The sequence below is a fragment of the Coregonus lavaretus genome, assembly GCF_964263955.1.
Source record: "Coregonus lavaretus genome assembly, chromosome: 11".
Taxonomy (NCBI): domain Eukaryota; kingdom Metazoa; phylum Chordata; class Actinopteri; order Salmoniformes; family Salmonidae; genus Coregonus; species Coregonus lavaretus.
Genome location: NC_139998.1, coordinates 50656056 through 50683897, shown reverse-complemented (window position 1 = coordinate 50683897; position 27842 = coordinate 50656056). Strand labels below are relative to the sequence as shown.

Sequence of the window (27842 nt, the reverse complement as noted above, 5' to 3'; positions counted from 1 at the left end):
GTTGCAAAGATTTTATATTTTTGTGGTATTTAAAAATGTGTCTATGGGGAAATTAAATGGTAATGACAATCCATTTTGTAACAATGACTGAAAATATTTCAAAAAATATTTGAAAGTTGTGTGTCTCTTCATTGTTCTAAGCTGGTATGGGGCATCACCCCCATCAGTTCTGATTCTATTTCTGTGTGCATTCCACTGGTGCTCTGCTCTATTTTTGAACACAAGTGTAAGGGACAGCTCTTTACATCCTATGCAGAGTTAGGTATAGGTAGTGGCCTATCGGCAAGCAAGTAGTCAATGATGTCATGCTGGCAATGATGTCATCCCTATAGGTTTCCCCAGAGAGAATGTCAGATATCCACCACACGGACCATTATGTCAAATTGGACTGGGGCATGGTCTGTGGCAGCTTTGTGATGTAGCGATGAACTGGAAGGCTTAGCAACATGGATGCCATTCAATTGGCGTCCATGAGTGGCGCAGCGGTCTAAGGCACTGCATCTCAGTGCTTAAGGCGTCACTACAGACCCCCTGGTTCGATTCCAGGCTGTATCACAACCGGCCGTGATTGGGAGTCCCATAGGGCAACGCACAATTGGCCCAGCGTCGTCCGGGTTTGGCCGGTGTAGGCCGTCATTGTAAATAAGAATTTGTTCTTAACTGACTTGCCTAGTTAAATAAAGGTTAAATAAATAAAAATAAAATTCCACAGGTCCCCATTCTTCAAATGCTTTTACTTAATCACTGCAAGGTACAGTAGTACTCTTCTGTGATCAAGCTGTCAGTAGTTAAACGCTAAGACAGTGTCCTTGCCATTCTGACTACATTGTTTCGTTTTCAGGCCATCAAGCAGTTGACAACTTCAAAATGTGAAAACTGACCGACGGCTTGTGCAAGACAATGTAAGCTAATGGCCACCTGCTGTTTGAAAAGAGCAACACACACACAGATCAGTTGTCATAGCGGCCAGGCATTCCTCTTAGAGATGTTATTTTTAGCCCTCTGCCATGATCCCTCTTCTATCTGGTCCTACTCTATTGTGACTGAGATAGGGATAGTGTTACTGCTTCACTCCTCTGTTCCACCAAACTATACAACGTACACAGGAAGAAAAAAGAGGTTCGATGGGTAATTATAAATCAAGACCAACTCAGACGTGTACAGGTAATGGCTTGTTCTCTTTCAGTGTTTTGTGCTGCCTGAGAGTATATGTCGGGGTCTAAATATGTACTATAGAAGCCTATTAAGAAGCTTCGCTTTGGAAAATGTATGTCCAATAGGGTGGGAGTAACTTTTGCTGCCATTTTCCCACTTCCTTTGGTATTTAAACTAGGATATAGAGAAGTTACATTATTTAACATTGGAAAATACAAGTGATGGGAAATGCAGTCTGTAGATGTACTAAATCCATTTCAGTGTGTAACCTATGGAAAGCGTTTCAGCTTTTTAAAATTACAGTACCTCAGTCGCAATCAGGCTAATAACTCAGTAAATGATGCTATACCTATGCTTATCTTGCCTAACTCCCTTTCTGAAGATGAGTGGAAGAAGAAGGTGAGCGAGTCATACTCCGTGATCATCGAGAGGCTGGAGGATGACCTACGCATCAAAGACAGCGAGCTGATAGACCTCAAACAGGTCTTCAGGTAACAGAGGCTCTCTGTGATAAAAGCCAGACATTTATTCCCTATTCATTCTTCCATGTGTCATGTTGTAATGTCATAAGGTGACACAGAATGTTATGATAGTGACTTCAGGTAACAGTAGCTCTCTGTGGTTAAAGTGATGCATTCATCCCTGTTCAGTCTTTCACATGTCATGATATAACATCACAGAAATGTTATGATACTGACTCATGCCCAGTCTCCATATAGTTCTAGACATTGTCCAAATGTCTTCTGGGTCGATTATTACTGTTGCTATATGTTATATTAAATGGATTATATGTTTTACATCAGTGTCCTAATCATGGTGTAAAGGAAGGACAGTGTAATAGCTATTGTAATTACACATTTGTACGCTGGACTTACATCAGTATGTTGTATTTGGATGGCTCAGCTCTGATGAAGCTTTCCAGAAAGTGAACTTGAATTACCGGACAGAGAGCGGGCTGTCCCTGTTGCATCTCTGCTGCATGTGTGACGGTATGTACGATTATTACTATTAATAACCTCTTACCAAAACATTAAAGTGTTACATTTGCTGCTGCACTCTTGGCTTGACGCCCATGAGCTCATTAGCTTTGATTGTGCTCCATTGTTTTGTTAGCCTGGTCCCAGATCTGTTTATGCTGTCTAACCAGCAATATAAACTGGGTGGTTCAAGCCCTGAGTGCTGATTGGCTGAAAGCCGTGGTATATGAGACCGTATGCCACGGGTATGACAAAACATTTATTTTTACTATTCTAATTCCGTTAGTAACCAGCTTATAATAGCAATAAGGCACCTCACGGTTTGTGGGATATGGCCACTATACCACGGCTAAGGGCTGTGTCCAGGCACTCCACGTTGCGTCATGCAGAGTGGTATATTGGCCATATACCACACCCCCTCGGGCCTTATTGCTTAAATATAGATCTAGGAACAGAGACAATATACCACAGACAGATCTGATGCCAGGCTAGTATATGGTTTTCTCCAGGGAATAAAGTCCACATACGGACTCTGATGTTGAAAGGCCTACGTCCATCCAGGCTTACCAGGAATGGGTTCACTGCTCTACACCTGGCTGTCTATAAGGTGAGAGAATGGTTAGACACCTGTTCCCTTCATAAATATATATATATTTTTTTTTATGCGCACACAAAAATGAGGAAAGAGATGGAAAATGCATTCATTTGAAGACAGTGTTATTGATATAGTTACAAAGATATGTCTGTAGTGAGTAGGTTACTGTTTATGATGTGTGATTATATTGGGATTTGCTGAACGTTATAAGAATGTTGCTGTGGATTGGCCTTTATTGTTAAATGAATTGGAGACATTCCATGGTTTTACCACATGGTGGAGCGCAAGTCGCATCACAATGCACACATTGTTCTATGAACAGTGTGATATGTTCTGTTTTGCTCTCATGCTAAGGACTAGAGACAGTTCATCTAGTCCTGAGGCACACAGGATCAGTATTACAGATGTGTCTATTTTGAGGTCTCGGCTTAATCAAGGTGCTGATGACTTGGGGTGAACGTCATCTGTATTTCCCTGATTCCTTACCTCCTCAAAATGCCTGAAGAGAAGGTCAGACGGGAGGAAGCTTATCTTCCCCAGTGTGTTTTGTGAGAGGACACAAGGAATAAAGGAATACAATTCTCCTCAAGTGTTAAAGTGAAAACAAACCTACGTGATTGACAGTAGTTGTGTGTCCTCCCAGGACAATGCTGAGCTGGTGACGGCAATGCTCCACGGAGGGGCAGACATCCAGCAAGTTGGGTACGGTGCCCTCACCGCCCTGCATATCGCCACCATCGCTGGGCACCATGAGGTGGGCACTGCCTCTGTTTTTTTGGGTTTAAAAATAAATAAATCCTCACTGCCCCTGTTTATACCAGTCTCAGACATTACCTCACATTCTGTACAGTACTATTCATATTTATGAATCGTTCTGCTGGCGTCAGCAACAATGGGTGTTCCAACAAGAGATTTAGTGATGTGATGATATGATAATAATATGTCCTGTAATATAGCCTACATGTTGTCATTCTTAGGCAGTGGATATCCTTCTCCAGCACGGAGCCTATGTCAACGTCCAGGATGCTGTGTTCTTTACTCCTCTGCACATTGCTGCTTACTATGGCCATGACCAGGTAATGGTTTAAAAGTTTTGTCCTAATATAACAGTGTAGGTAGCTTCATCCAAGATATCCCTCTTTACCTTCTGCCAAGCAGGGGATGTGTTGAAATCTGTTCATCCCTTTTTCTTGTCACCAGAGATCTAGTCTGCGTCCCAAATGGCTTCCTATTGCTTTCATAGTGCACTAGTTTTGGACCAGAGCACTATGGGCTATAGGGAATAGAGTGCTGTTTGGGACCTAGCCGTACAGTGTCTATTACAGTAACCCCCCAGGCCCAGTTCCACTTCCATGTCAAGTCTGTCTCGTCTGGGTCTCTCCAAGCTCTGCTCCCATCACGTGACAAAAACAACGAGTTGCCTCTGCTCTGTTAGTAGAAGAACGCGCACTAATGCCCCGGACCAGAGCTAGGTCTCTCCATCTCCCACAATCTTGATGTAGATTGAGTACATGGATGTCCCCCACCACTCTACACCACTCTCTCACTTGAGTATCTTACCTAGTTATTCTCTGATGATATCATTTTGCTCTTTTGTAGCTTTGGCAACTATGTGTGTGTTTTCTCTCCCAGTTCGCTCCTCTCCCTGTAGGTTTTACAGATGCTCACCAGCCCGTGTATGCAAACCTTCTAATTTAGTGTACCCTGCGTGCACAACCAATGTGGAATTCCTAGTCTCCAGCAGCGTTTGGAACTGCCAATCTGCAGTCAATAAGGATGAGTTGTGACGTTCTGGCTCCGGGACTCTTAGTTGTGAGCCAGGGTTGTCATTTTCTTTTGGGTGTATTTCTATGTGGGACCTAGTTGTTTCATTTCTATGTTTGGGTTTTATGTTGATTAGTCATATGACTCCCAATCGGAGGTAACGAGTGTCAGCTGTCGGCTCGTTATCTCTGATTGGGAGCCATATTTATACTGTGTGGTTTCACCTTGGTTTTGTGGGTTTTTGTTTCCTTGTTGCTGTTAGTCTATATCAGTATTGAACTTCACTTTCGTCATATTTGGTTTGTTGTTTTTTGATCGTGGTTTCTTATTAATAAAGTCAACGATGTTCGCTCAACACGCTGCGCTTTGGTCTCCTCCTTTCGACGATCGTGACAGAAAAACCCACCACAAAAGGACCAAGCAGCGCGTCCAGGAGCAAAGGGTCTGGACATGGGAGGAGGCGCCGGGTCAGGAGAGAACGTTGGTGGATGTCCTCCTCGGCTGGGGACATATTACCCAGGAGGAGGCCGTCCGGTACCGGAGGGCGATGAAGGGGGAGAACCTGGCAGGAGAGGAGCAACGGCATCGGCAGGGCCATCGTCGGAAGGACGGGAGGCAACCCCAAAAAGTTTTTTGGGGGGGGCACATGGCTTGGGCGGCTGGGCAGCAGGAGGCTGCCACAGGGAGAAAAGGAGAGAAGGCTAACGGAGTACGGGAGCCATTGGCGAGTAGAGGGAGGGAAGTGTTTGTGGCACGGCGTGAAGGACTGATGTGTGTTGCCATTCCGGTCCGGCCCGTTCATGATCCTCGGTTGAGGCCAGTGGTGTGTGTTCCCGGTACGGACCGGCCTGTTCCTACTCCAAGCACCAGGTCCACGGTGTGCTACGCCAGCCCGACCCGGCCTGTTCCGGCCACTCGCACCAGGGATGCGGTGCGCGTCGCCAGCCCAGCCCGGCCTGTTCCTGCTCCACGCACCAGGGATAGGGTGCGCTTCGCCAGCCCGGCCCGGCCTGTTCCGGCCACTCGCACCAGGGATACGGTGCGCGTCGCCAGCTCAGCCCGGCCTGTTCCTACTCCACGCACCAGGGATACGGTGCGCTTCGCCAGCCCGGCCCGGCCTGTTCCGGCCACTCGCACCAGGGATACGGTGCGCGTCGCCAGCCCAGCCCGGCCTGTTCCTACTCCACGCACCAGGGATACGGTGCGCTTCGCCAGCCCGGCCCGGCCTGTTCCGGCCTCTCGCACCAGGGATACGGTGCGCGTCGCCAGCCCAGCCCGGCCTGTTCCTGCTCTCCGCACTAGGCCTTATGTGCGTCCCCAGGGTCCAGCATGCCCTGTTGCTGCTTCCCGCACTAGCCCTGAGATGCGTGTCCTCAGCCCGGTACCTCCAGTTCCGGCACCACGCATCAGGCCTACGGTGCGTCCCCAGGGCCAAGCATGCCCTGTTGCTTCTCCCCGCACTAGCCCTGAGATGCGTGTCCTCAGCCCGGTACCTCCAGTTCCGGCACCACGCACCAGGCCTACGGTGCGCCTCAGACGGCCAGAGTCTGCCGTCTGCCCAACGGCGCCTGAACTGCCCGTCTGCCCAACGCCGTCTGAACTGCCCGTCTGCCCAACGCCGTCTGAACTGCCCGTCTGCCCAACGGCGCCTGAACTGCCCGTCTGCCCAACGCCGTCTGAACTGCCCGTCTGCCCAACGCCGTCTGAACTGCCCGTCTGCCCAACGGCGCCTGAACTGCCCGTCTGCCCAACGCCGTCTGAACTGCCCGTCTGCCCAACGCCGTCTGAACTGTCCGTCTGCCCAACGCCGTCTGAACTGCCCGTCTGTACTGAGCCTGCAAAGCCGCCCGTCTGCCATGAGCCTTCAGAGCCGTCCGCCAGACCGGAGCCGCTAGAGCTCTCCGCCAGACAGGATCAGCCAGAGCCTTCCGCCAGACAGGATCAGCCAGAGCCTTCCGCCAGACAGGATCAGCCAGAGCCTTCCGCCAGACAGGATCAGCCAGAGCCTTCCGCCAGACAGGATCAGCCAGAGCCTTCCGCCAGACAGGATCAGCCAGAGCCTTCCGCCAGACAGGAGCAGCCAGAGCCTTCCGTCAGACCGGATCAGCCAGAGCCTTCCGCCAGACAGGAGCAGCCAGAGCCTTCCGCCAGACGGGATCAGCCAGAGCCTTCCGCCAGCCATGAGCGGCCAGATCCGTCAGCCAGCCATGAGCAGCCAGATCCGTCAGCCAGCCATGAGCAGCCAGATCCGTCAGCCAGCCATGAGCCGTCCAGCCAGGATCCGCCAGAGCCGTCCAGCCAGGATCCGCCAGAGCCAGCCAGCCAGGATCCGCCATTTAGTCAGGTGCTGCCCCTTAGTCCAGTGCTGCCCCTTAGTCCAGTGCTGCCCCTTAGTCCGGTGCTGTCCCTTAGCCTGGTGCTGCCTCTTAGTCCGGTGCTGCCCATTAATCCAGGTGGGTTTAAGTGGAGGGTGGTCATTGGGAGGAGGTTAAGAAAGCGGGTAGTAACTATAGTGGGGTGGTGGTCAAGCCCGGAGCCGGAACCGCCTCCGGGGAGCAACACCCACCCAGCCCTCCCCTATTGTGGGGTTGTGAGGCGCGGTCGCAGTCCGCGCCTTTAGGGGGGGGTACTGTGACGTTCTGGCTCCGGGACTCTTAGTTGTGAGCCAGGGTTGTCATTTTCTTTTGGGTGTATTTCTATGTGGGACCTAGTTGTTTCATTTCTATGTTTGGGTTTTATGTTGATTAGTCATATGACTCCCAATCGGAGGTAACGAGTGTCAGCTGTCGGCTCGTTATCTCTGATTGGGAGCCATATTTATACTGTGTGGTTTCACCTTGGTTTTGTGGGTTTTTGTTTCCTTGTTGCTGTTAGTCTATATCAGTATTGGACTTCACTTTCGGCATATTTGGTTTGTTGTTTTTTGATCGTGGTTTCTTATTAATAAAGTCAACGATGTTCGCTCAACACGCTGCGCTTTGGTCTCCTCCTTTCGACGATCGTGACATGAGTTAATCTCTATATTTGAGATTTGAGATTCTTCAAAGTAGCCACCCTTTGCATTGATGACAGCTTTGCACACTCCTGTCATTCTCTCAACCAGCTTCATGAGGTAGTCACCTGGAATGCATTTCAATTAATAGGTGTGCCTTGTTAAAAGTTAATTTGTGAATTTCTTTCCTTCCAAATGCGTTTGAGCCAATCAGTTGTGTTGTGATAAGGTAGGGGTGGTATACAGAAGATAGCCCTATTTGGAAAAAGACCAAGTCCATATTATGGCAAGAACAGCTCAAGTAAGCAAAGAGAAACGACAGTCCATCATTACTTTAAGACATGAATATCAGTCAATATGTAACATTTCAAGAACTTTGAAAGTTTCTTCAAGTGCAGTCGCAAAAACCATCAAGCGCTATGATGAAACTGGCTCTCATGAGGACCGCCACAGGAATGGAAGACCCAGATTACCTCTACTGCAGAGCATAAGTTCATTAGAGTTAACTGCATCTCAGATTGCAGCCCAAATATATGCTTCACAGAGTTCAAGTAACAGACACATCTCAACATCAACTCTTCAGAGGAGACTGTGTGAATCAGGCCTTCATGGTCAAGAAACACGAGCAATAGACATTAGACCGGTGGAAATTTGTCCTTTGGTCTGGAGTCCAAATTGGAGATCTTTGGTTCCAACCACCGTGTCTTTGTGAGACGCGGTGTGGGTGAGCGGATGATGTCCGCATGTGTATTTCCCACCGTAAAGCATGGAGGAGGAGGTGTTATGGTGTGGGGGTGCTTTGCTGGTGACACTGATTTATTTAGAATTCAAGGCACACTTAACCAACATGGCTACCACAGCATTCTGCAGCGATTTGCCATCCCATCTGGTTTGGGCTTAGTGGGACTATCATTTGTTTTTCAACAGGACAATGACCCAACACACCTCCAGGCTGTGTAAGGGCTATTTTACCAAGAAGGAGAGTGATGGATTGCTGCATCAGATGACCTGGCCTCCACAATCCCCTGACCTCAACCAAATTGAGATGGTTTGTGATGAGGACCGCAGAGTGAAGGAAAAGCAGCCAACAAGTGCTCAGCATATGTGGGAACCCCTTCAAGACTGTTGGAAAAGCATTCCAGGTGAAGCTGGTTGAGAGAACGCTAAGAATGTGCAAAGCTGTCATCAAGGCTAAGGGTGGCTATTTGAAGAATCTCAAATAAAAAATATATTTTGATTTGTTTAACACTTTTTTGGTTACTACATGATTCCACGTGTTATTTCATTGTTTTGATGTCTTCACTATTATTCTACAATGTCGAAAATAGTAAAAAATAAAGAAAAACCCTTGAATGAGTAGGTGTTCTAAAACTTTTGACCAGTAGTGTATCTACCCCTTCAGTCCCTACAATTTTTGGCCCTGACAGAAACATGGATTACACCAGAGAACACTGCTACTCCAGCTGCTCTCTCGTCCTTTGACTATTTGTTCTCTCATTGTCCAAGAGCATCTGGTCGTTGCGGTGGTGGCACAAGGCTACTAATTTCTCCTAAGTGGATATTTTCTATTTTCCCACTCTCTCACCTGTCTATCTCCTCACTCTAATTCAATGCAGTCACTGTCACTTGTCCAATCAAGTTTAACATTGTTGTCATATATCCCCCACCAGGTGCTGTTGGAGAGTTCCTCAATGAGCTTGACACCTTGATAAGCTAATTTCCCAACCATGGCTTACCACTCATTGTACTGGACGACTTTAACCCCCCGACACCTGACTTCAATTAATTTATTTCCCCCTCTTTCTTTCCACTCCTTTCCTCTTTTGATCTCAGCCTTTCCCAGTCATCTCCCATTCACAAGACAGACAGACTAATCTCACTGCAACCCCCCTACAGGTTTCTGATCACTACTTTGTTTCCTTCTCTCTCCCTCTCTCCTCCAACACTACCCACTCAGCTCCTACCCAGATGGTCATGCGCCACTGCAATCTTCACTCTCTCTCTCCCACTACTATCTCCTCTTCTATCATATCCTCTCTCCCTTCTGCTAAATCCTTCTCCCTCCTGTCTCCTGACTCTGCCTCTTCGACCCTACTCTCCTCCCTTTCCGCCTCCTTTGACTCCCACTGTCCACTTTCCTTCCCCTCCCACTCCGCGGCTGAGTGACTCACTGCGTGCTAACAGAACAGGGCTGCGGGCAGCTGAGCGGAAACGACCTATCATCCACTCCCTTCACTCTACCGTCTCTTCCTCTGTATCCACTGTTAAAGACACTTTCTATCACTCTAAATTTCAAGCTTCTACCTCCAACCCTGGGAAACTCGTCTCCACTTTCTCCTCCATCCTTATTCGACATCCGCTTCTCATTCACTCAGCCTATTGAGTCCACTGGTCCCACTCAGACAGAACTACCCTACACCTTGACCTCTTTCTACCCTCTCTCTCCAGATAAAATCTTGCGACTAGGGATGACTGGCCGCCCAAAAACCTGCCCACTTGACCCCATCTCATCCTCCCTTCTCCAGACCATCTCTGGAGGCCTTTCTTCCATTCCTCACTTCCCTCATCAACTCATCCCTTTCCACTGGCTGTGTCCCCTCTGATTTCAAGATTGCCAGAGTCGCTCCCCTCCTCAAGAAAACAACAGTCGATTAATCTGACGTCAAAAGATACAGACCTCTATCTCTTCTCTCTTTTCTTTCGAAAACACTTGAGCGTTCTGTCTCTGACCAACTCTCTTGTTATCTCTCTCAGAACCATCTTCAAAACCCTAACCAGTCGGGCTTCAACGTGGTTCACTCAACTGAGACTACTCTCCTCTGTGTCACAGAGGTTCTCCACTCTGCCATAGCTGACTCTCTCTCTTCTGTTCTCAACCTCCAGGTATCCTTGCAGTTAAAAGCATTGGGCCGTAACCGAAAGGTCACTGGTTTGAATCCCCGAGCCGGCAAGGCAGTTAACCCCCAAGAACAACTGCTCCCTGGGTGCTGATGACGTGGACGTTCGATTCAGGCAGCCCGCCACACCTCTCTGATTCAGAGGAGCTGGGTTAAAAGCAGAAGACACATTTCGGTTGAATGCATTCAGTTGTGCAACTGACTTTCCCTTCCCTTACCTACCCACTGCCTTCGAGACCGTGAACCATCAGATACTCCTCTACCACCCTCTCAGGGTTGGACAACCTCTGCACATTCCTGGATTGCATCCTGCCTGGCAGGCCACACCTACCAGGTGGCGTGGAGAGGATCTGTGTCTGCACCACGTGCTCTCACTACTGGTGTCCCCCAGGGCTCGCTTCTAGGCCCTCTCCTCTTTTCTCTTTACAAGTCACTCGGCTCTGTCATATCCTCACATGGGCTCTCCTATCAACTACTCTTCTCCTTCCCCTGACACCCAGATGGCGACACACATCTTTGCGTGCCTGGCAGACATCTCAGCTTGGATGGTGGCCCACCACCTCAAGCTCAACCTCGACAAAACGGAGCTGCGCTTCCTCCCGGGGAAAGCCTGCTCGCTCCAAGACCTCTCCATCACGGTTGACAACTCCATGCTGTCCCCCCTCCAGAGTGCAAATAACCTTGGTGTGACCCTGGACAACACCCTGTCGTTCTCTGCAAACATCAAAGCAGTGACTAGCTCCTGCAGGTTAAATCTCTACAACATTGTAGAGAACAACCTTTCCTCACACAGGAAGTGGCACAGGTCCTAATCCAGGAACTTGTCATCTCCCGTCTAGACTACTGCAACTCTCTGTTCGCTGGGCTCCTCGCTTGTGCCATCAAATCCCTTCAACTTATCCAGAATGCTGCAGCCCGCCTGGTGTTCAACCTTCCTAAGGATGAGTAAGATGGCTCCGACAGACATGGCAGCTCTGCTTCTAGCTCCTAAGCAACTTTGCAGTCACAAGCGTTTCACTATACCCGCAATAACATCTGCTAAATATGTGTATGTGACCAATACAATTTGAGTTCTCCCATGTCACCCCGCTCTTCCGCACACTCCACTGGCTTCCAGTCGAACCTCGCATCATCTTCAAGACCCTTGTGCTTGCCTACGGAGCAGCAAGAGGAACTGCCCCTCCTTACCTTCAGGCTATGCTCAAACCCTGCATCCCAACCCGCACACTCCGTTCCGCCACCTCTGGTCTCTTGGCCCTCCCACCCCTATGGGAAGGCAGCTCCCGCTCAGCCCAGTCAAAGCTGATCTCTGTCCTGGCACCCCAATGGTGGAACAAGCTTCTCCCTAAAGTCATGACGTCGGAGTTCCTGCCCATCGTCCCAAAATGTCTGAAACCCTACCTCTTTGCAGAGTATCTTACATAACTCTCTAGGCTCACTCGACGCCCCCCTCCCCTCCCAAATTGTGATGTACGATTGTGATGTGTTGTTTTCTCACCTAGCTATTTTAAGATGAATGCACTAATTGTAAGTCGCTCTGGATAAGAGCGTCTGCTAAATGTCTAAAATGTAAATGTGAATCTCTCAGGTGGCTAAACTGTTGTTGAAGTTTGGGGCGGATGTAAATGTGAGCGGGGAGGTGGGAGACAGACCGTTACACCTGGCAGCCGCCAAGGGCTTCCTCAGCGTCGTCAAACTGCTGCTGGCAGAGGGGAGCAAGACTGAAGGTGAGAGTTAGTGCAGTAGGTCTGGGAGCTACATGGTACATGCTTGAGTTTCACTGTGTCTGTAAACATGCTCTCAATACAGACATTGTCAAAAAATACAATCCTCGGTTCAGGTGATATACTGTTTATCTTGATGGGACGTGCGCTTGAGTGGGGAACATTAAGATGTAACTGCAAAGTGGACCTGATGTTCATTATGGTCTACCGGTACTTACCATCATGTTTATCTACAAGTCACACAATGACATCACATAATGGATTCAGCCAAGTGTTCAAAGTTGTAAATGGTTTTAGTAAGGAAATGACTAGCTTCTTTAAAGTTGCCCAACGAGAAAACAACTCAGTCCTTCTTCCTCCACAGTGAATGCTCAGGACAACGAGGACCACGTCCCGCTCCACTTCTGTGCCCGTTTCGGCCACCATGAAGTGGTCCGCTTCCTGTTGCAGGGCAACTTTGAGCTGCAGCCTCACTCCGTCAACATCTACGGAGACACCCCTCTCCACCTGTGAGTTAACTAATGATACAGTACATCATAATGATAAGAACATCTGGGGTGAAACCATTTAGAGTACAACACGGTGGGAATAGACAGAGAATGATATCACTGGCTCATGTGAGTACCCTCTGAGGCATGCAGCAGTAGATTGAACTCTACTGGGGCTGTATGTCTCAGGTGTCTCAGAGTTGGAGTGCAAATCTAGAATCTGGTCCCCCCCCACTGTCAATGTAACTGTTATTCATTGTGATCTAAACTGAAAGGCAAAACTGATCCTAAATCAGTGCTCCTACTCTGAGACACTTGATCACTAAGGGATTTACATGATCCACACACACCAACACAGTCGTGAAAAAGGCACGACAACGCCTCTTCACCCTCAGGAGGCAGAAAAATGTTGGCATGGGCCCTCAGATCCTCAAAAAGGTCTACAGCTGCACCATTGAGAGCACCTTGATTGGCTGCATCACCGCTTGGTATGGCAACTGCTTGGCATCCAACTGCAAGGTGCTACAGAGGGTAGTGCGTACGGCTCAGTACATCACTGGGGCCGAGCTCCCTGCCATCCAGGACCTCTATACCAGGCGGTCAGAGGAAGGCCCTAAAAATTGTCAAAGAATCCAGCCATCCAAGTCATAGACTGTACTCTTTGCTACAGCACGGCAAGCAGTACCAATGCACCAAGTCTGGAACCAACAAGACCCTGAACATCTTCTACCCCCAAACCATAAGACTTCTAAATAGTTAACCAAATAGCTACCCGGAATATCTGCATTGACCCTCTTTTGCAGTAACTCTTTTGACTCATCACATATACTGCTGCTACTGTTTATTATCTATCTTGTTGCTTAGTCACTTTACCCATGCCCATATCTACCTCATACCCCTGCACATCGACTCGGTACTGGTACCCCGTGTATATAGCAAAGTTATCGTTACTCATTGTGTATTTATTCCTTGTGTTATTATTTTTTCTATATTTTTCTCTCTGCATTGTTGGGAAGGGCCTGTAAGTAAGCATTTCACTGTTAGTCTACACCTGTTGTTTACAGAAATACTATTTTAATTTATTTTATACATATGGTTCCTGGTCTTATTCACTGAGACTGATAAAAGCTACTATAATCTCCTTATGTGTCTAGCTGTATCTGCAAGTCATTGCCCCTGTGTTCCACAGAGCCTGCTACAATGGCAAGTTTGAGGTGGTGAAGGAGATTGTGCAGCTGTCAGGCACAGAGAGTCTGTCCAAGGAGAATATATTTAGTGAGACCGCCTTTCACAGGTAATAACCCTAGTGTACCCCTATGAGTTAACTTCTCTGGCTGTACAGGTCCAAGGTAACAGCAGTGTCTACCTCTCTCCACAGTGCCTGCACCTATGGGAAGAGTCTGGAGATGGTCAAGTGCCTGCTCGGTCAGAATGCCATGAGCATCAACCATCAGGGTCGAGACGGACACACAGGTGGCTATTTCTCCTCGTTACCTAATCTAGGGCCAGGAGGTTTTCCCTGGCCAGGTTACGTGATCAGAACAATATACTGACCCTAATGATGAAGTATGACTGAGGCCAGGAGTTTTTGTTGACCAGAACTGAAGAGGAAAAACTCTTGGCCCTACAAATAATATCTAAACCAGCCGAGAGCACTCAATAAGGTCAAGTTCCAACTTTGTAATCCCAGAAGGAGATTCGTTTTGCAGCAATAGTCATACATAAAAAATGACTGACAATTAGCAAGGACTTCAACACAAATAAGGTCCATATGAATGGGAGAAGAGCGGTTGATCTGACTGCTTGGGCTAATAACCTTTGAACCCTGTCACTGTCTCTGTAGGTCTGCACAGTGCATGTTTCCACGGCCACATACGTCTGGTCCAGTTCCTATTGGACAGCGGGGCAGATATGAACCTGGTGGCCTGTGACCCCAGCCGGTCCAGTGGGGAGAAGGAGGAGCAAACCTGCCTCATGTGGGCCTATGAGAAAGGTTAGTCAGTGATGGACAGATCGGTCTGTCCAATGAGAGGCCAAGGACAAACCTGTATCTCAGAAAAGCTAGCTTTTGTAGCAACACGAAATAGAGCTGAAAACATTAAGATTATGACATTTGTACGATCTCTTTTTCACAGATGATTGACTTTGCTTGAATTGTGAGGAGATGTTTTGTCACTTTCAGAGTTGTGGCGGTGGTGTTGCTAGGAAACCTTGATAGTACAGTACTCTGAGTAACTGTTTGTAATTAAGTGTAGTCTGGCTGTTTAGTCTCCCACACTGTCACCCTACCCCTGTCTCAGTAGAATAAATAGTGAAGAGTTTGAGTATTAGTAGTGACTGTAGTACTACCCAGCAGAGGTAGTAGTAGTAGAAGTAGTAGTGACTGTTGTAGTAGTGACTGTAGTACTACCCAGCAGTAGTAGTAGTAGTAGAAGTAGTAGTGACTGTTGTAGTAGTGACTGTAGTACTACCCAGCAGAGGTAGTAGTAGTAGAAGTAGTAGTGACTGTTGTAGTAGTAGTGACTGTAGTAGTAGTGACTGTAGTACTACCCAGCAGAGGTAGTAGTAGTAGTAGTACTCAGATTCAGATCAACTTTATTATCCCACCAGGGGAAAATTCATTTGGTCATGTGCTTAAAAGGATGGTACAAAAAACATGAACACACAGAAACTACACAATATAATTCATTAAAAGTGCTATAACTACACATTTAAAGTGAAAGTGCAATATGCTGTATACTCGAGGGACCAACAGACTATCGATTATACAGCCTAATGGCTGTTAGAATAAAAGAGTCCCCATATCTATATTTTTTTATTTTATTTTGAAGAAGTCTCTTTCCCCTTGTCCGGCTGCTGCTGTGACTGAGTTTTGAGTGAAGGGGATGAGTACTGTCCTGTAAAATACTTTCAAGTTTTAGGAGGATGAGTTTTGTGTGCAGGTTGGTGGCTGATTCTTGATCTATACCAATTAGCCTTCCCGCCGTCTTGATCAAGCTCTGAAGTTTGACTTGGTCTTGCACTCGCATGTTTCCAAACACACATATCAGACCAAAGGACAGCGCACTCTGCAGGACAGATTTATAGAACATTTGTAAGATATGGCGGTCAACATTAAAATGGTTCAGTTTGCGTTAAAAATTTCTTTATCTTTGCAAAGGCACAGTCATTGCATTTCAGTTTATTGTCTATTTCGATTCCCAGGTATTTATATGTGGTCACTCTATCAACTGATTCCCCATTGATCTTCGTAGGGGGTTGTGAGTTTTGTTCCTTCTGAAATCAATTTCCATCTCTTTTGTTTTCTTAACGTTTATTTCAAGAAAGTTATCTGCGCGCAACTGGATGAATTTTTGCCGTTTCTCTGTCAAAACCTTGAAGAGAGGCTTGGTCTGGGTGTCATCTGCATATTTAAATAATTTGGGGCTGAGTTAGAGGCTTGCCAATAATTTGTGTACAGTGTGTCCAGTATCGGTGAAAGTACGTAACCTTGAGGGGCTCCCGTATTCACCGTTCTAGATGTAGAGATGGCAGAGTTAAACTTCACTTGTTGAGTACGCTTCACAGTATTCATTGACACCAGTTTATCCACCAGTAGGTGGGGTTGGATGGTTTTAAACGCGCTACTGATGTCAATGAAAACCATTTTCACTAGGCTATTTGCCTTTTCTAAATGTTTGTAGATGTTATTCAGCATTACCAGTAACGCATCATCAACACCCCTGGAGGCACAGTAGGCTAATTGGTTTGGATCTTATCGGGAGGAGAGACCAGAGAGAAATGTTTTGTGAATTATTTTTTCAAAACATTTCATAGGTACAGATGTCAAGGCTACAGGGCGTAAATCGTTCATTCTTTTGGCCTGTTGTTTTTGGGTACTTGGACAATCAGCGACTTCCATAAATCTGGAATTATCCCACTGTCCAGTGACAGCTGGAACAGCTTCTGGAATGGTAATGCGAGCTGGTCTGCGCATGCCTGAAGTACCTTGCTGCTGACGCCGTTTGGACCATATGATCTCCGTGGGTTGACACGTTGAAAGGATTGCTTGACGTCATTCACAGAGATCTGTATATCAACAGCTGGTATGCTGTCTATACTGTCCAAGGCCACTTTCTGCTGCGATGTAAAATCACACATGTCAAACCTACAATATAAACTGTTAAATCATTAGCAAAAGCAAGGTCATTTTCAACAGTCATACAATGTCTCTTTGGTTTGTATCCTATGATGGTTTGTAGCCCTTGCCAGGCTTTCCTACTGGCCTTGTGATTGAAAAGGTTTTCTAATTTCTCTTTGTATGCTGCCTTGCACTCCTTGATTTTGTTTTTGAGTCGCCTCTCAATGTTTTTCCTTTCCTCTTTACTGCCACCTGATTTAAACACTAGTTTTTTTTTCTGGTTGAGGAGCTCTTTTAATTCCAGAGTTACCCACAGTTTATTATTGGGGAAGATGTTGACTTTCTTTTTGGGAATAACGAGATCCTCACAGAAACGGATGTACTCCGAGACGGTATCTGTTGCCTCTTCCAGGTCATCGGAGCTGTCCGTCAGGGCCGCCCAGTCAGGGGACTCTCTTCCAGGTCATCGGAGCTGTCCGTCAGGGCCGCCCAGTCAGGGGACTCTCTTCCAGGTCATCGGAGCTGTCCGTCAGGGCCGCCCAGTCAGGGGACTCTCTTCCAGGTCATCGGAGCTGTCCGTCAGGGCCGCCCAGTCAGGGGACTCTCTTCCAGGTCATCGGAGCTGTCCGTCAGGGCCGCCCAGTCAGGGGACTCTCTTCCAGGTCATCGGAGCTGTCCGTCAGGGCCGCCCAGTCAGGGGACTCTCTTCCAGGTCATCGGAGCTGTCCGTCAGGGCCGCCCAGTCAGGGGACTCTCTTCCAGGTCATCGGAGCTGTCCGTCAGGGCCGCCCAGTCAGGGGACTCTCTTCCAGGTCATCGGAGCTGTCCGTCAGGGCCGCCCAGTCAGGGGACTCTCTTCCAGGTCATCGGAGCTGTCCGTCAGGGCCGCCCAGTCAGGGGACTCTCTTCCAGGTCATGGGAGCTGTCCGTCAGGGCCGCCCAGTCAGGGGACTCTCTTCCAGGTCATGGGAGCTGTCCGTCAGGGCCGCCCAGTCAGGGGACTCAGAACAGTCCTGGAGGGCTTCTGTAGCTTCAGGAGTCCAGCTGTTCATCTCCACCTTTTAGTCTTCTCTCGCTGCAAACGCGGTTTGTAGACTGGGATGAGCTGAACCATGTTATGATCCGAACCCCCAACATTGGGTAGTGCCTTGGAAAAATACCCCACTGGGATGTTACCATAACAGAGGTCCAGACGGGTAGGACATGTAACATATTGCTGATATGATGGTAAATGTTCAGATAGATTACACATGTTAAAGTCAGATCAGCTTTTCTGCTTCAGGTGACTCTGTCTCAGCCTGGGATACAAGGTCATGAATCAAGTCGGCAGTTATATGGGTATCAGCGGAGGGGGCTATGTAAACAATAAATAGTAGGACCTGATTTATTTCCAGTGGCAGGTAGTATGGCCGTAGGTTAAGAGCAAGGAGTTCAATGTCTTTAGTACAGCCCTGGTGCTTAGTTGTAATATGGGCAGGATTGCAATATTTCTCGTTGATGAATGCACAAACTCCACCACCTTTTCTCTTACCAGAGTTGATGTTTTGGTCCATTCTAACGATTGTGTAGCTCCACAACGGAGTCGGGATCCTGTTCCGTAATCCAGGTCTCAGATAGACAGATCAGGCAGGATTGAAATTGAAATTCCACAAATTAACTTTTAAGAAGGCACACCTGTTAATTGAAATGCATTCTAGGTGACTACCACATGAAGCTGGTTGAGAGAATGCCAAGAGTGTGCAAAGCTGTCATCAAGGCAAAGGGTTGCTATTTGAAGATTCTCAAATATAAATATACTTTGATTTGTTTAACACTTTTTTGTTTACTACATGATTCCATATGTGTTATTTCATAGTTTTGATGTCTTCACTATTATTCTACAATGTAAAACATAGTAAAAATTAAGAAAAACCCTTGAATGAGTAGGTGTTTCCAAACTCTTGACTGGTAGTGTACATGTAGTATTAGTAGTAGTACAACTACTAATGGTGACTTTGGTAGATGGGTATAATGCGGTAATAATGGGTTAGTTTATAGTGAATGCCACCGTAACAACCCTGTCTGTGTATCCCTGTATCTGTGACCCTGTCCCGGTGTCCCTACCCCAGGTCATGATACCATCGTCACTCTGCTCAAACACTACAAGCGTCCCCTGGACGACTCCCCCTGTAATGAGTACTCTCAGCCTGGCGGAGGTGAGTGGGAGAGGTGGGGGTCACTGGTGCACTTTGACCTCAAGGCTCTAGCATCTAGGGCCATCTCATAGGGTGAATCTCAATTGTATTTGCTTGATTCCTTGTGTTCTCTCTACTTACTGCCTTCTCAAAACACATTGGGGGAGAAGGTGAGAGGGGAGATACCTCAGATTTTCTCCAATACGTTTTAAGGAGCCAAGGAGAGAGGATGTAAGAAATTAAGCAAAGACAATTGAGAGAACTAATATTCTATTTTTGATGCTATACTGTATGTCTTTGCTATGCAATATACTGTACATCTAATGCTATGTGTCTTTAGGAGAGGCCAATAAAGGAGAGGATGTTGACTATTAACATTAGTAATGTTCAAAGATAACACCTCACCAAGATGATTGAATACAACACAAGTAAATGTTAAATAATAGGCCTACAGAGGAGAGAATGTTGATTATTAACAGGTGTAATGTTCAAAGTGCAAGATAACACCTCACCAAGATTGCTGAATACAAACAACACTGTATATGTGATTTTCTAAAAAGGAATAAAGATTGAGCAGAAACATGGGGCATTTTCTTAATCCTGTTTATCTTGTCACTACTCTTTCAGATGGGTCCTACGTGTCTGTGCCGTCTCCCCTGGGCAAGATCAAAAGCATGACTAAAGGTACTGGAGTGAAGCGAAGTACATGACACGCATCATCCAAGCAGCACTTCACATCACTGTCATACTGACACTGGTTACTGTTGCTATGGGACTTATTAGTGTGTGTCTCCTATATATGATGATATGGTAATCGACAATAGCAAACAACAGGCCAATGTAAAAGAAACTACAACAAAAAAAAGAGAGAAAAAACTCACTGGTTACTGTTGCTATGTGACTCAGGTAGGGCTGACCCCATTTAGTCGACTGGTCGATTGTTTGGTCGATAGGCTGTTGGTCGACCGAGATTTCTTTAGTCCAGCAGTAGCCAAAAAATAAGTAATCATGGTGTATAAGACACCTGTCTGATTGGCGCCTGTCTGAGTGGACTGATCTATTGTGGAGGCCTTTGGGATGGCACAGTCCATCAGTCTAAGACGTGTGCTACTGTAACCGGTGTGAAATGGCTAGCTAGTTAGCGGTGCGCTAGTAGCGTTTCAGTCGGTGACGTCACTCGCTCTGAGACCTTAAAGTAGTTGTTTCCCTTGCTCTGAAAGGGCCGCGGCTTTTGTGGAGCGATGGGTAATGATGCTTCGAGGGTGACTGTTGTCGATGTGTGCAGAGGGTCCCTGGTTCAAGCCCAGGTTGGGCCGAGGAGAGGGACAGAAGCAACACTGTTACACTACTGAAATTGTATATGGTTATATTACATAAGAACAATGACTCAAAACTAATACAAATAATATTATTTTATAACAAATGCGCTTTCTCCCTCGTTGGATAGTGGTCGCTGTCCGCGGTTCAGAAACACATCAATGCGCTGTTTAATTGGCGCCTTTTCCTAGACCATGTTGCTATGTGCATAATAGCAAAGTTAACCAGTATATTGGTGTTGAGAACAATGTGGCGGAGGCAGCAGCAGAATGAGGAGATGTCAGTGTAGCTGTAGGTGGGTGTGGTGGTGGAATCAGGCGCAGGACGCAGAACGTTAGTCCAAAAGACTTTAGTAGATGCACAAAACACAAGCACGAATAAATGCCCTGAGGCGAGAACTCCGCACGTAGGCGAAAACAAACGGGCGCACTAACAGGTGCGACAAAACACTCCAAACACTATGGAGAATAGCTCAACCGAGCAAACAGTAGAAATACTAGCCAACCGCACGACAGTAAAACAATCACACACAACACTTGACAAACACAACGAGAACTTATAGGACACTAATGACACTAAACGATAACAGGTGTAACAACAATCAGACAAAAGCAAACGAACATAGAAACATGCAACGGTGGCAGCTAGTATTCCGGAGACGACGAACGCCGAAGCCTGCCCGAGCAAGGAAGAGAGGCAGCCTCGGCCGAAACCGTGACAGGAGATGAGAAAACAGCCCTCGCCTTATTGTCTAAGAAAAGTGAGGAGAGAGGAAACCCCAACTTAATTAGGTCTATATTCAACAGCCTAACTGTTAAATGTGCCTGGTTTATAAATCATCAATATATCTACAGAAATAATACAGATCCTGCTTCTGTTGCCTGTTTGAGTTTAATAGCCTACTGATTCCGTGAGCACCAAGCCTCATGCAACGACATGTCAACTAAACAATTCCACAAATTCGGCTGTTTTTAATCTTTGCTTTGCTGTAATAAAGGCTTTACACTTTTTTTTTGGTAGAACAGCCTGTCTGGTATTATTTATAATTTATTTACTGTTGTTTAAACTGTTCCAAATTGTCTGGAAAATAATATTTATAATAATAATAACGCTCCTTTTTCTTGATCTCCTCTTATTGTTATTATTATTATTATGATCATAAGTAATGTTATTGTCATTAGTAGGCTTAGTATAGCAGCCTTGTATAACCAACATTGAGCTGTAGGCCTAAGAGCACATCCTGTTTAGTCTTAATACCGTATAACTTACTTAGGCCACAGCATACCAGTCATTTCTGATTTGAAATGCAATCAAGCATTTTAGTTTTCATATAAAATAAAGCGAGCTTTGAATAATTCGCTTAAACAATAAATAAAACGTTCCAATTCGGAAATGGCATTCACGAATGAATGCCTGTTTTTAGTCTTTGCTGTAATAAAGGCTTAAAAAAAACGTTACAACAGACTCTCTGGACGCTTATAATTTATTGAGTGTTTACATTGTTCCAAATGGTCAGGAAAATTACATTGTATTGTATAAAGCACCTGTTTGGCGCACATAATATGACGCAGTGCTTGCTCCATACCTTATTTTTCTTGATCGCCAGTATTTTCCACCAACTAGTAAAATGTATTCTACACATCTGTCTTCCCCTTTACCTCCTGCGCAACCAGTAAACATTCCCCATTTCAAGTTTATTTGTCAGGTCATCTGCATCCATTTTGCTGTCACATGGGTTACAGTGTTCAGAGTTTGTTATACCATTTTATGTGATTATGATATGCTATAGGTCAAACCCTATTGTGCCCTATTCGGACTTGATTAGTTTTACTAGGGGAGGTTGGGCAATGTAACTATGTGCATGAGCACAAAACACCACATCTGTAATTTTGGTCCCATACCAATCTGCCATGTCAGTAATTTTTACATGCAGGTGAGTAACAATTCCAGCCAGAATAACCTACTGCTTTTTTGCGAACTCCAAGGTCCTCTGATAATCCTAGTCCCGTGCGAATCGACATCCTTGTGTTTTGAAAGAAAGGTCTGAGTTTGACAGGTGTTGCTCGCGGTTTGCGCAAGAAATCAATAACTGATTGGATAAATTGAACTAAGTGCTGCGTATAAACTATATATGAACGGCCTACATGTAGCCTAGCAACTTTCCCAGTGAATGCTTTTGTTTATATGTTTTGTGCGTATGAATATAATATTGGCAAACGCATCCGTAAAAAACAATTATTGAGCCTATTTAATGCAACCCTTGCTGTTAATAGATCGCAAAGCAGCATACAACTGACCTAAACGTTTGAAATTTCATTTTCTCATCCAAAGCCTTAAAACGCATCTCAAGTGAAATTGCTCACATCTGAAGGCTGGGGGGCATGTAGGATGTACTGTTGATCGCTAAAATAGCCTAATGATTATGATCACACTTCCTCAATTCAAATATTATGGCGATAATATACCAAAGATGGTTTGGTATGGTTTAGAAACTTGGGAACCAAGCTTGAGTTATCAGTGTGTCCCTATCACCTGGACATGTTGAAATACTGTATCTTCATACCTAGAATTTAAACATCCAGGCTTCCGTCATAACTGTCAATGTATTTATTTTTAAAAATTCAAATTACAGGGGAAAAACTAATGCCGTCCGAATCTTACTCTGGAATAGCGGACATTCTGGAGTAATAATTAGATAACCGATGTTCTCTAATAATACTAGTCCCGTGAGAATAGGTCTTTGGTCACGTGCATGCGATGCATACATGTGTGACGTAAAGCGGTTGAGGGAATATGGAATGTTTTTCCTAAACAAACGAGGGAGTTTGGTAACAGAACTTTTCGGTCAGAAATTATGTATTTACAGTACATTCGGAAAGTATTCAGACCCCTTGACAATTTCCACATTTTGTTACATTACAGCCTTATTCTAATATGGATAAAATCGTTTTTTCCGCCTCATCAATCAACACACAATACCCCATAATGACAAAGCAAAATAGTTTTTTTGATTTTTTTGCAAATATATTACAAATAAAAAACTGAAATATAACATTTACATACAGTACCAGTCAAAAGTCTGAACACACCTACTCATTCAAGGGTTTTTCTTTATTTGTACTATTTTCTACATAGTAGAATATATGGAATTATGTAGTAACCAAAAAAGTGTTACACAAATCAAAATATATTTTATATTTTAGTAGCCACCCTTTGCCTTGATGACAGCTTTGCACACTCTTGGCATTCTCTCAACCAGCTTCATGAGGTAGTCACCTGGAATGCATTTCAATTAACAGGTGTGCCTTCTTAAAAGTTAATTTGTGGAATTTGTTTCCTTCTTAATGCGTTTGAGCCAATCAGTTGTGTTGTGACAAGGTAGGGGTGGTATACAGAAGATAGCCCTATTTGGTAAAAGACCAAGTCCATATTGTGGCAAGAACAGCTCACATAAGCAAAGAGAAACGACAGTCCATCATTACTTTAAGACATGAAGGTCAGTCTATCAGGAACATTTCAAGAACTTTGAAAGTTTCTTCAAGTGTAGTCGCAAAAACCATCAAGCGCTATGATGAAACTGGCTCTTATGAGGACCGCCACAAGAAAGGAAGACCCAGAGTTACCTCTGCTGCAGAGGATAAGTTCATTAGAGTTAACTGCATCTCAGATTGCAGCCCAAATATATGCTTCACAGAGTTCAAGTAAAAGACACATCTCATCTCAAGCATTCATGGTCGAATTGCTGCAAAGAAACCACTACTAAAGGACACCAATAAGAAGAAGAGACTTGCTTGGGCCAAGAAACACAAGCAATGGATATTAGACCAGTGGAAATCTGTCCTTTGGTCTGATGAGTCCAAATTTGAGATTTTTGGTTCAAACCGCCGTGTCTTTGTGAGACGCAGAGTAGGTAAACGGATTATCTCCAAACGTGTAGTTCCCACCGTGAAGCATGGAGGAGGAGGTGTGATGGTGTGGGGGTGCTTTGCTGGTGGTATTTAGAATTCAAGGCACACTTAACCAGCATGGCTACCACATAATTATTTAGCGATACGCCATCCCATCTGGTTTGTGCTTAGTGGGACTAACATTTGTTTTTCAACAAGACAATGACCCAACACACTTCCAGGCTGTGTAAGGGCTATTTGACCAAGAAGGAGAGTGATGGAATGCTGCATCAGATGACCTGGCCTCCACAATCACCAGACCTCAACCCAATAGAGATGGTTTGGGAAGAGTTGGACCGCAGAGTAAAGGAAAAGCAGCCAACAAGTGCTCAGCATATGTGGGAACTCCTTCAAGACTGTTGGAAAAGCATTCCAGGTGAAGCTGGTTGAGAGAATGCCAAGAGTGTGCAAAGCTGTCATCAAGGCAAAGGGTGGCTACTTTGAAGAATCTCAAATATAACATATATTTTGATTTGTTTAACACTTTTTTGGTTACTACATGATTCCAAATGTGTTACTTCATAGTTTTGATGTCTTCACTATTATTCTACAATGTAGAAAATAGCAAAAATAAAGAAAAACCCTTGAATGAGTAGGTGTGTCGAAACCTTTGACGGGTACTGTAAGTATTCAGACCCTTTACTCAGTACTTTGTTGAAGCACCTTTGTCATCGATTACAGCCTCGAGTCTTCTTGGGTATGATGCTATAAACTTGGTACACCTGTATTTGGGGAGTTTCTCCCATTCTTATCTGCAGATCCTCTCAAGCTCTGTCAGGTAGTATTGGGAGCGTCGCTGCACAGCTATTTTCAGGTCTCTCCAGAGATGTTCGATCGGGTTCAAGTCCGGGCTCTGGCTGGGACATTCAAGGACATTTAGAGACTTGTCCCGAAGCCTCTCCTGCGTTGTCTTGGCTGTGTGCTTAGGGTCGTTGTCCTGTTGGCAGGTTACCTTCGCCCCAGTCTGAGGTCGTGAGCGTCTGGGGCAGATTTTCATCAAGGATCTCCCTGTACTTTGCTCCGTTCATCTTTCCCTCGATCCTGACTAGTCTCCCAGTCCCTGTCGCTGAAAAACATCCCCACAGCATGATGCTGCCACCACCATATGGAAATATACACGTTTAAACATTTTGACCAATTGATTGGTCGAACGAACAGACGACTCTTGGTCGACCAACATTTTTTTTTGTCGGGGACAGCCCTGGACTCGGTGTGTCTTTTAATTATGATCTGGTAATCAATATAGTAAACACCAGGCTAATGATAATCTGCGGACTGACTGATGGTCAATTATATATTTTCCTAGTTTAGCCTACCTGATATCTGTTTGTTTTTGACACATTTCTTGATCATTGATCACTTGATTCAAAATAAGACTCAAATGACCTTGAACATTTTATTATCTCTCTTTAGAAAAGGCAGATGTTCTTCTCCTCCGGGCCAGCCTCCACTCAAGCTTCCAACTGCAGCTCTCTGACCTGGAGTTCAATGAGATCATTGGCTCAGGTATTACGGACAGATTCAACCCTATACTGTTTTCCTTAACAACATGCTTTTTGCACATACAGACTATATTGAATAGTATAATATATTTTCTACCCACAGGCTCCTTTGGAAAGGTCTATAGAGGCAAGTGTAAGAACCAGGTCGTTGCCATCAAAAGGTAGGTAAGTCTAAGGATTAACATCTCTAACATTGGTTAGCATTGCTCTTGGCTCGCAAAATGAATGTAAATACAAAGGACTAAAATACAACATAAAATGCTAAAATACAAATGACTTAAATACGAACTACTAAAATATTAAATACAATTCTGAGACACAAATGAATTAAATAGGAACTAACTTTAATTCTCCTCTCTATAGGTATCGGGCCAACACGTACTGCTCCAAGTCAGACGTGGACATGTTCTGCAGGGAGGTGTCCATCCTGTGTCGTCTCAACCACCCCTGTGTCATCCAGTTTGTGGGGGCGTGTCTGGACGACCCCAGCCAGTTCGCCATCGCCACCCAATATGTCTCTGGGGGCTCCCTGTTCTCCCTGCTGCACGAGCAGAAGAGGTGAGGCCCTGAGCAGATCTCAGACCTCTCAATGGACTGCACTGTTACTGTCTTTATAGCATTTACATTTACGTCATTTAGCAGACGCTCTTATCCAGAGCGACTTACAAATTGGTGCATTCACCTTATAGCCAGTGGGATAACCACTTTACACATTCTGGGGGGGGGGGGGGGTAGAAGGATTACTTTATCCTATCCCAGGTATTCCTTAAAGAGGTGGGGTTTCAAGTGTCTCCGGAAGGTGGTGAGTGACTCCGCTGTCCTGGCGTCGTGAGGGAGCTTGTTCCACCATTGGGGTGCCAGAGCAGCGAACAGTTTTGACTGGGCTGAGCGGGAAGTGTGCTTCCGCAGAGGTAGGGGGGCCAGCAGGCCAGAGGTGGATGAACGCAATGCCCTCGTTTGGGTGTAGGGACTGATCAGAGCCTGAAGGTACGGAGGTGCCGTTCCCCTCACAGCTCCGTAGGCAAGCACCATGGTCTTGTAGCAGATGCGAGCCTCAACTGGAAGCCAGTGGAGTGTGCGGAGGAGCGGGGTGACGTGAGAGAACTTGGGAAGGTTGAACACCAGACGGGCTGCGGCATTCTGGATGAGTTGTAGGGGTTTAATGGCACAGGCAGGGAGCCCAGCCAACAGCGAGTTGCAGTAATCCAGACGGGAGATGACAAGTGCCTGGATTAGGACCTGTGCCGCTTCCTGTGTAAGGCAGGGTCGTACTCTCCGAATGTTGTAGAGCATGAACCTACAGGATCGGGTCACCGCCTTGATGTTAGCGGAGAACGACAGGGTGTTGTACAGGGTCACGCCAAGGCTCTTCGCACTCTGGGAGGAGGACACAACGGAGTTGTCAACCGTGATGGTGAGATCATGGAACGGGCAGTCCTTCCCCGGGAGGAAGAGCAGCTCCGTCTTGCCAAGGTTCAGCTTGAGGTGGTGATCTGTCATCCACACTGATATGTCTGCCAGACATGCAGAGATGCGATTCACCACCTGGTTATCAGAAGGGGGAAAGGAGAATATTAGTTGTGTGTCGTCTGCATAGCAATGATAGGAGAGGCCATGTGAGGATATGACAGAGCCAAGTGACTTGGTGTATAGCGAGAATAGGAGAGGGCCTAGAACTGAGCCCTGGGGGACACCAGTGGTGAGAGCACGTGGTGCGGAGACAGCTTCTCGCCACGCCACTTGGTAGGAGCGACCGGTCAGGTAGGACGCAATCCAAGAGTGAGCCGCGCCGGAGATGCCCAGCTTGGAGAGGGTGGAGAGGAGGATCTGATGGTTCACAGTATCAAAGGCAGCAGACAGGTCTAGAAGGACAAGAGCAGAGGAGAGAGAGTTAGCTTTAGCAGTGCGGAGAGCCTCCGTGACACAGAGAAGAGCAGTCTCAGTTGAATGACCAGTCTTGAAACCTGACTGGTTTGGATCAAGAAGGTCATTCTGAGAGAGATAGCAAGAGAGTTGGCTAAAGACGGCACGCTCAAGAGTTTTGGAGAGAAAAGAAAGAAGGGATATTGGTCTGTAGTTGTTGACATCAGAGGGATTGAGTGTTGGTTTTTTGAGAAGGGGTGCAACTCTCGCTCTCTTGAAGACGGAAGGGACATAGCCAGCGGTCAAGGATGAGTTGATGAGCGAGGT

At 46.1% G+C, this 27842-nt stretch overlaps 1 protein-coding gene across 1 annotated transcript in view; it reads left to right on the top strand.

Moving 5' to 3' along the window:
• The window catches only part of tnni3k (TNNI3 interacting kinase), a 52578-nt gene that overhangs the window by 4146 nt on the left and 20590 nt on the right, over positions 1 to 27842 (top strand). The window contains exons 5-20 of the mRNA XM_084172092.1: positions 1107 to 1164; positions 1538 to 1646; positions 2059 to 2144; positions 2642 to 2739; positions 3371 to 3481; positions 3705 to 3803; positions 11969 to 12107; positions 12469 to 12613; positions 13782 to 13886; positions 13971 to 14065; positions 14436 to 14585; positions 18821 to 18907; positions 19514 to 19570; positions 25564 to 25656; positions 25756 to 25813; positions 26016 to 26210. Coding sequence (XP_084028218.1) covers positions 1107 to 1164; positions 1538 to 1646; positions 2059 to 2144; positions 2642 to 2739; positions 3371 to 3481; positions 3705 to 3803; positions 11969 to 12107; positions 12469 to 12613; positions 13782 to 13886; positions 13971 to 14065; positions 14436 to 14585; positions 18821 to 18907; positions 19514 to 19570; positions 25564 to 25656; positions 25756 to 25813; positions 26016 to 26210 — 1685 coding nt within the window. The remainder of the gene's footprint in view (positions 1 to 1106; positions 1165 to 1537; positions 1647 to 2058; positions 2145 to 2641; positions 2740 to 3370; positions 3482 to 3704; positions 3804 to 11968; positions 12108 to 12468; positions 12614 to 13781; positions 13887 to 13970; positions 14066 to 14435; positions 14586 to 18820; positions 18908 to 19513; positions 19571 to 25563; positions 25657 to 25755; positions 25814 to 26015; positions 26211 to 27842) is intronic.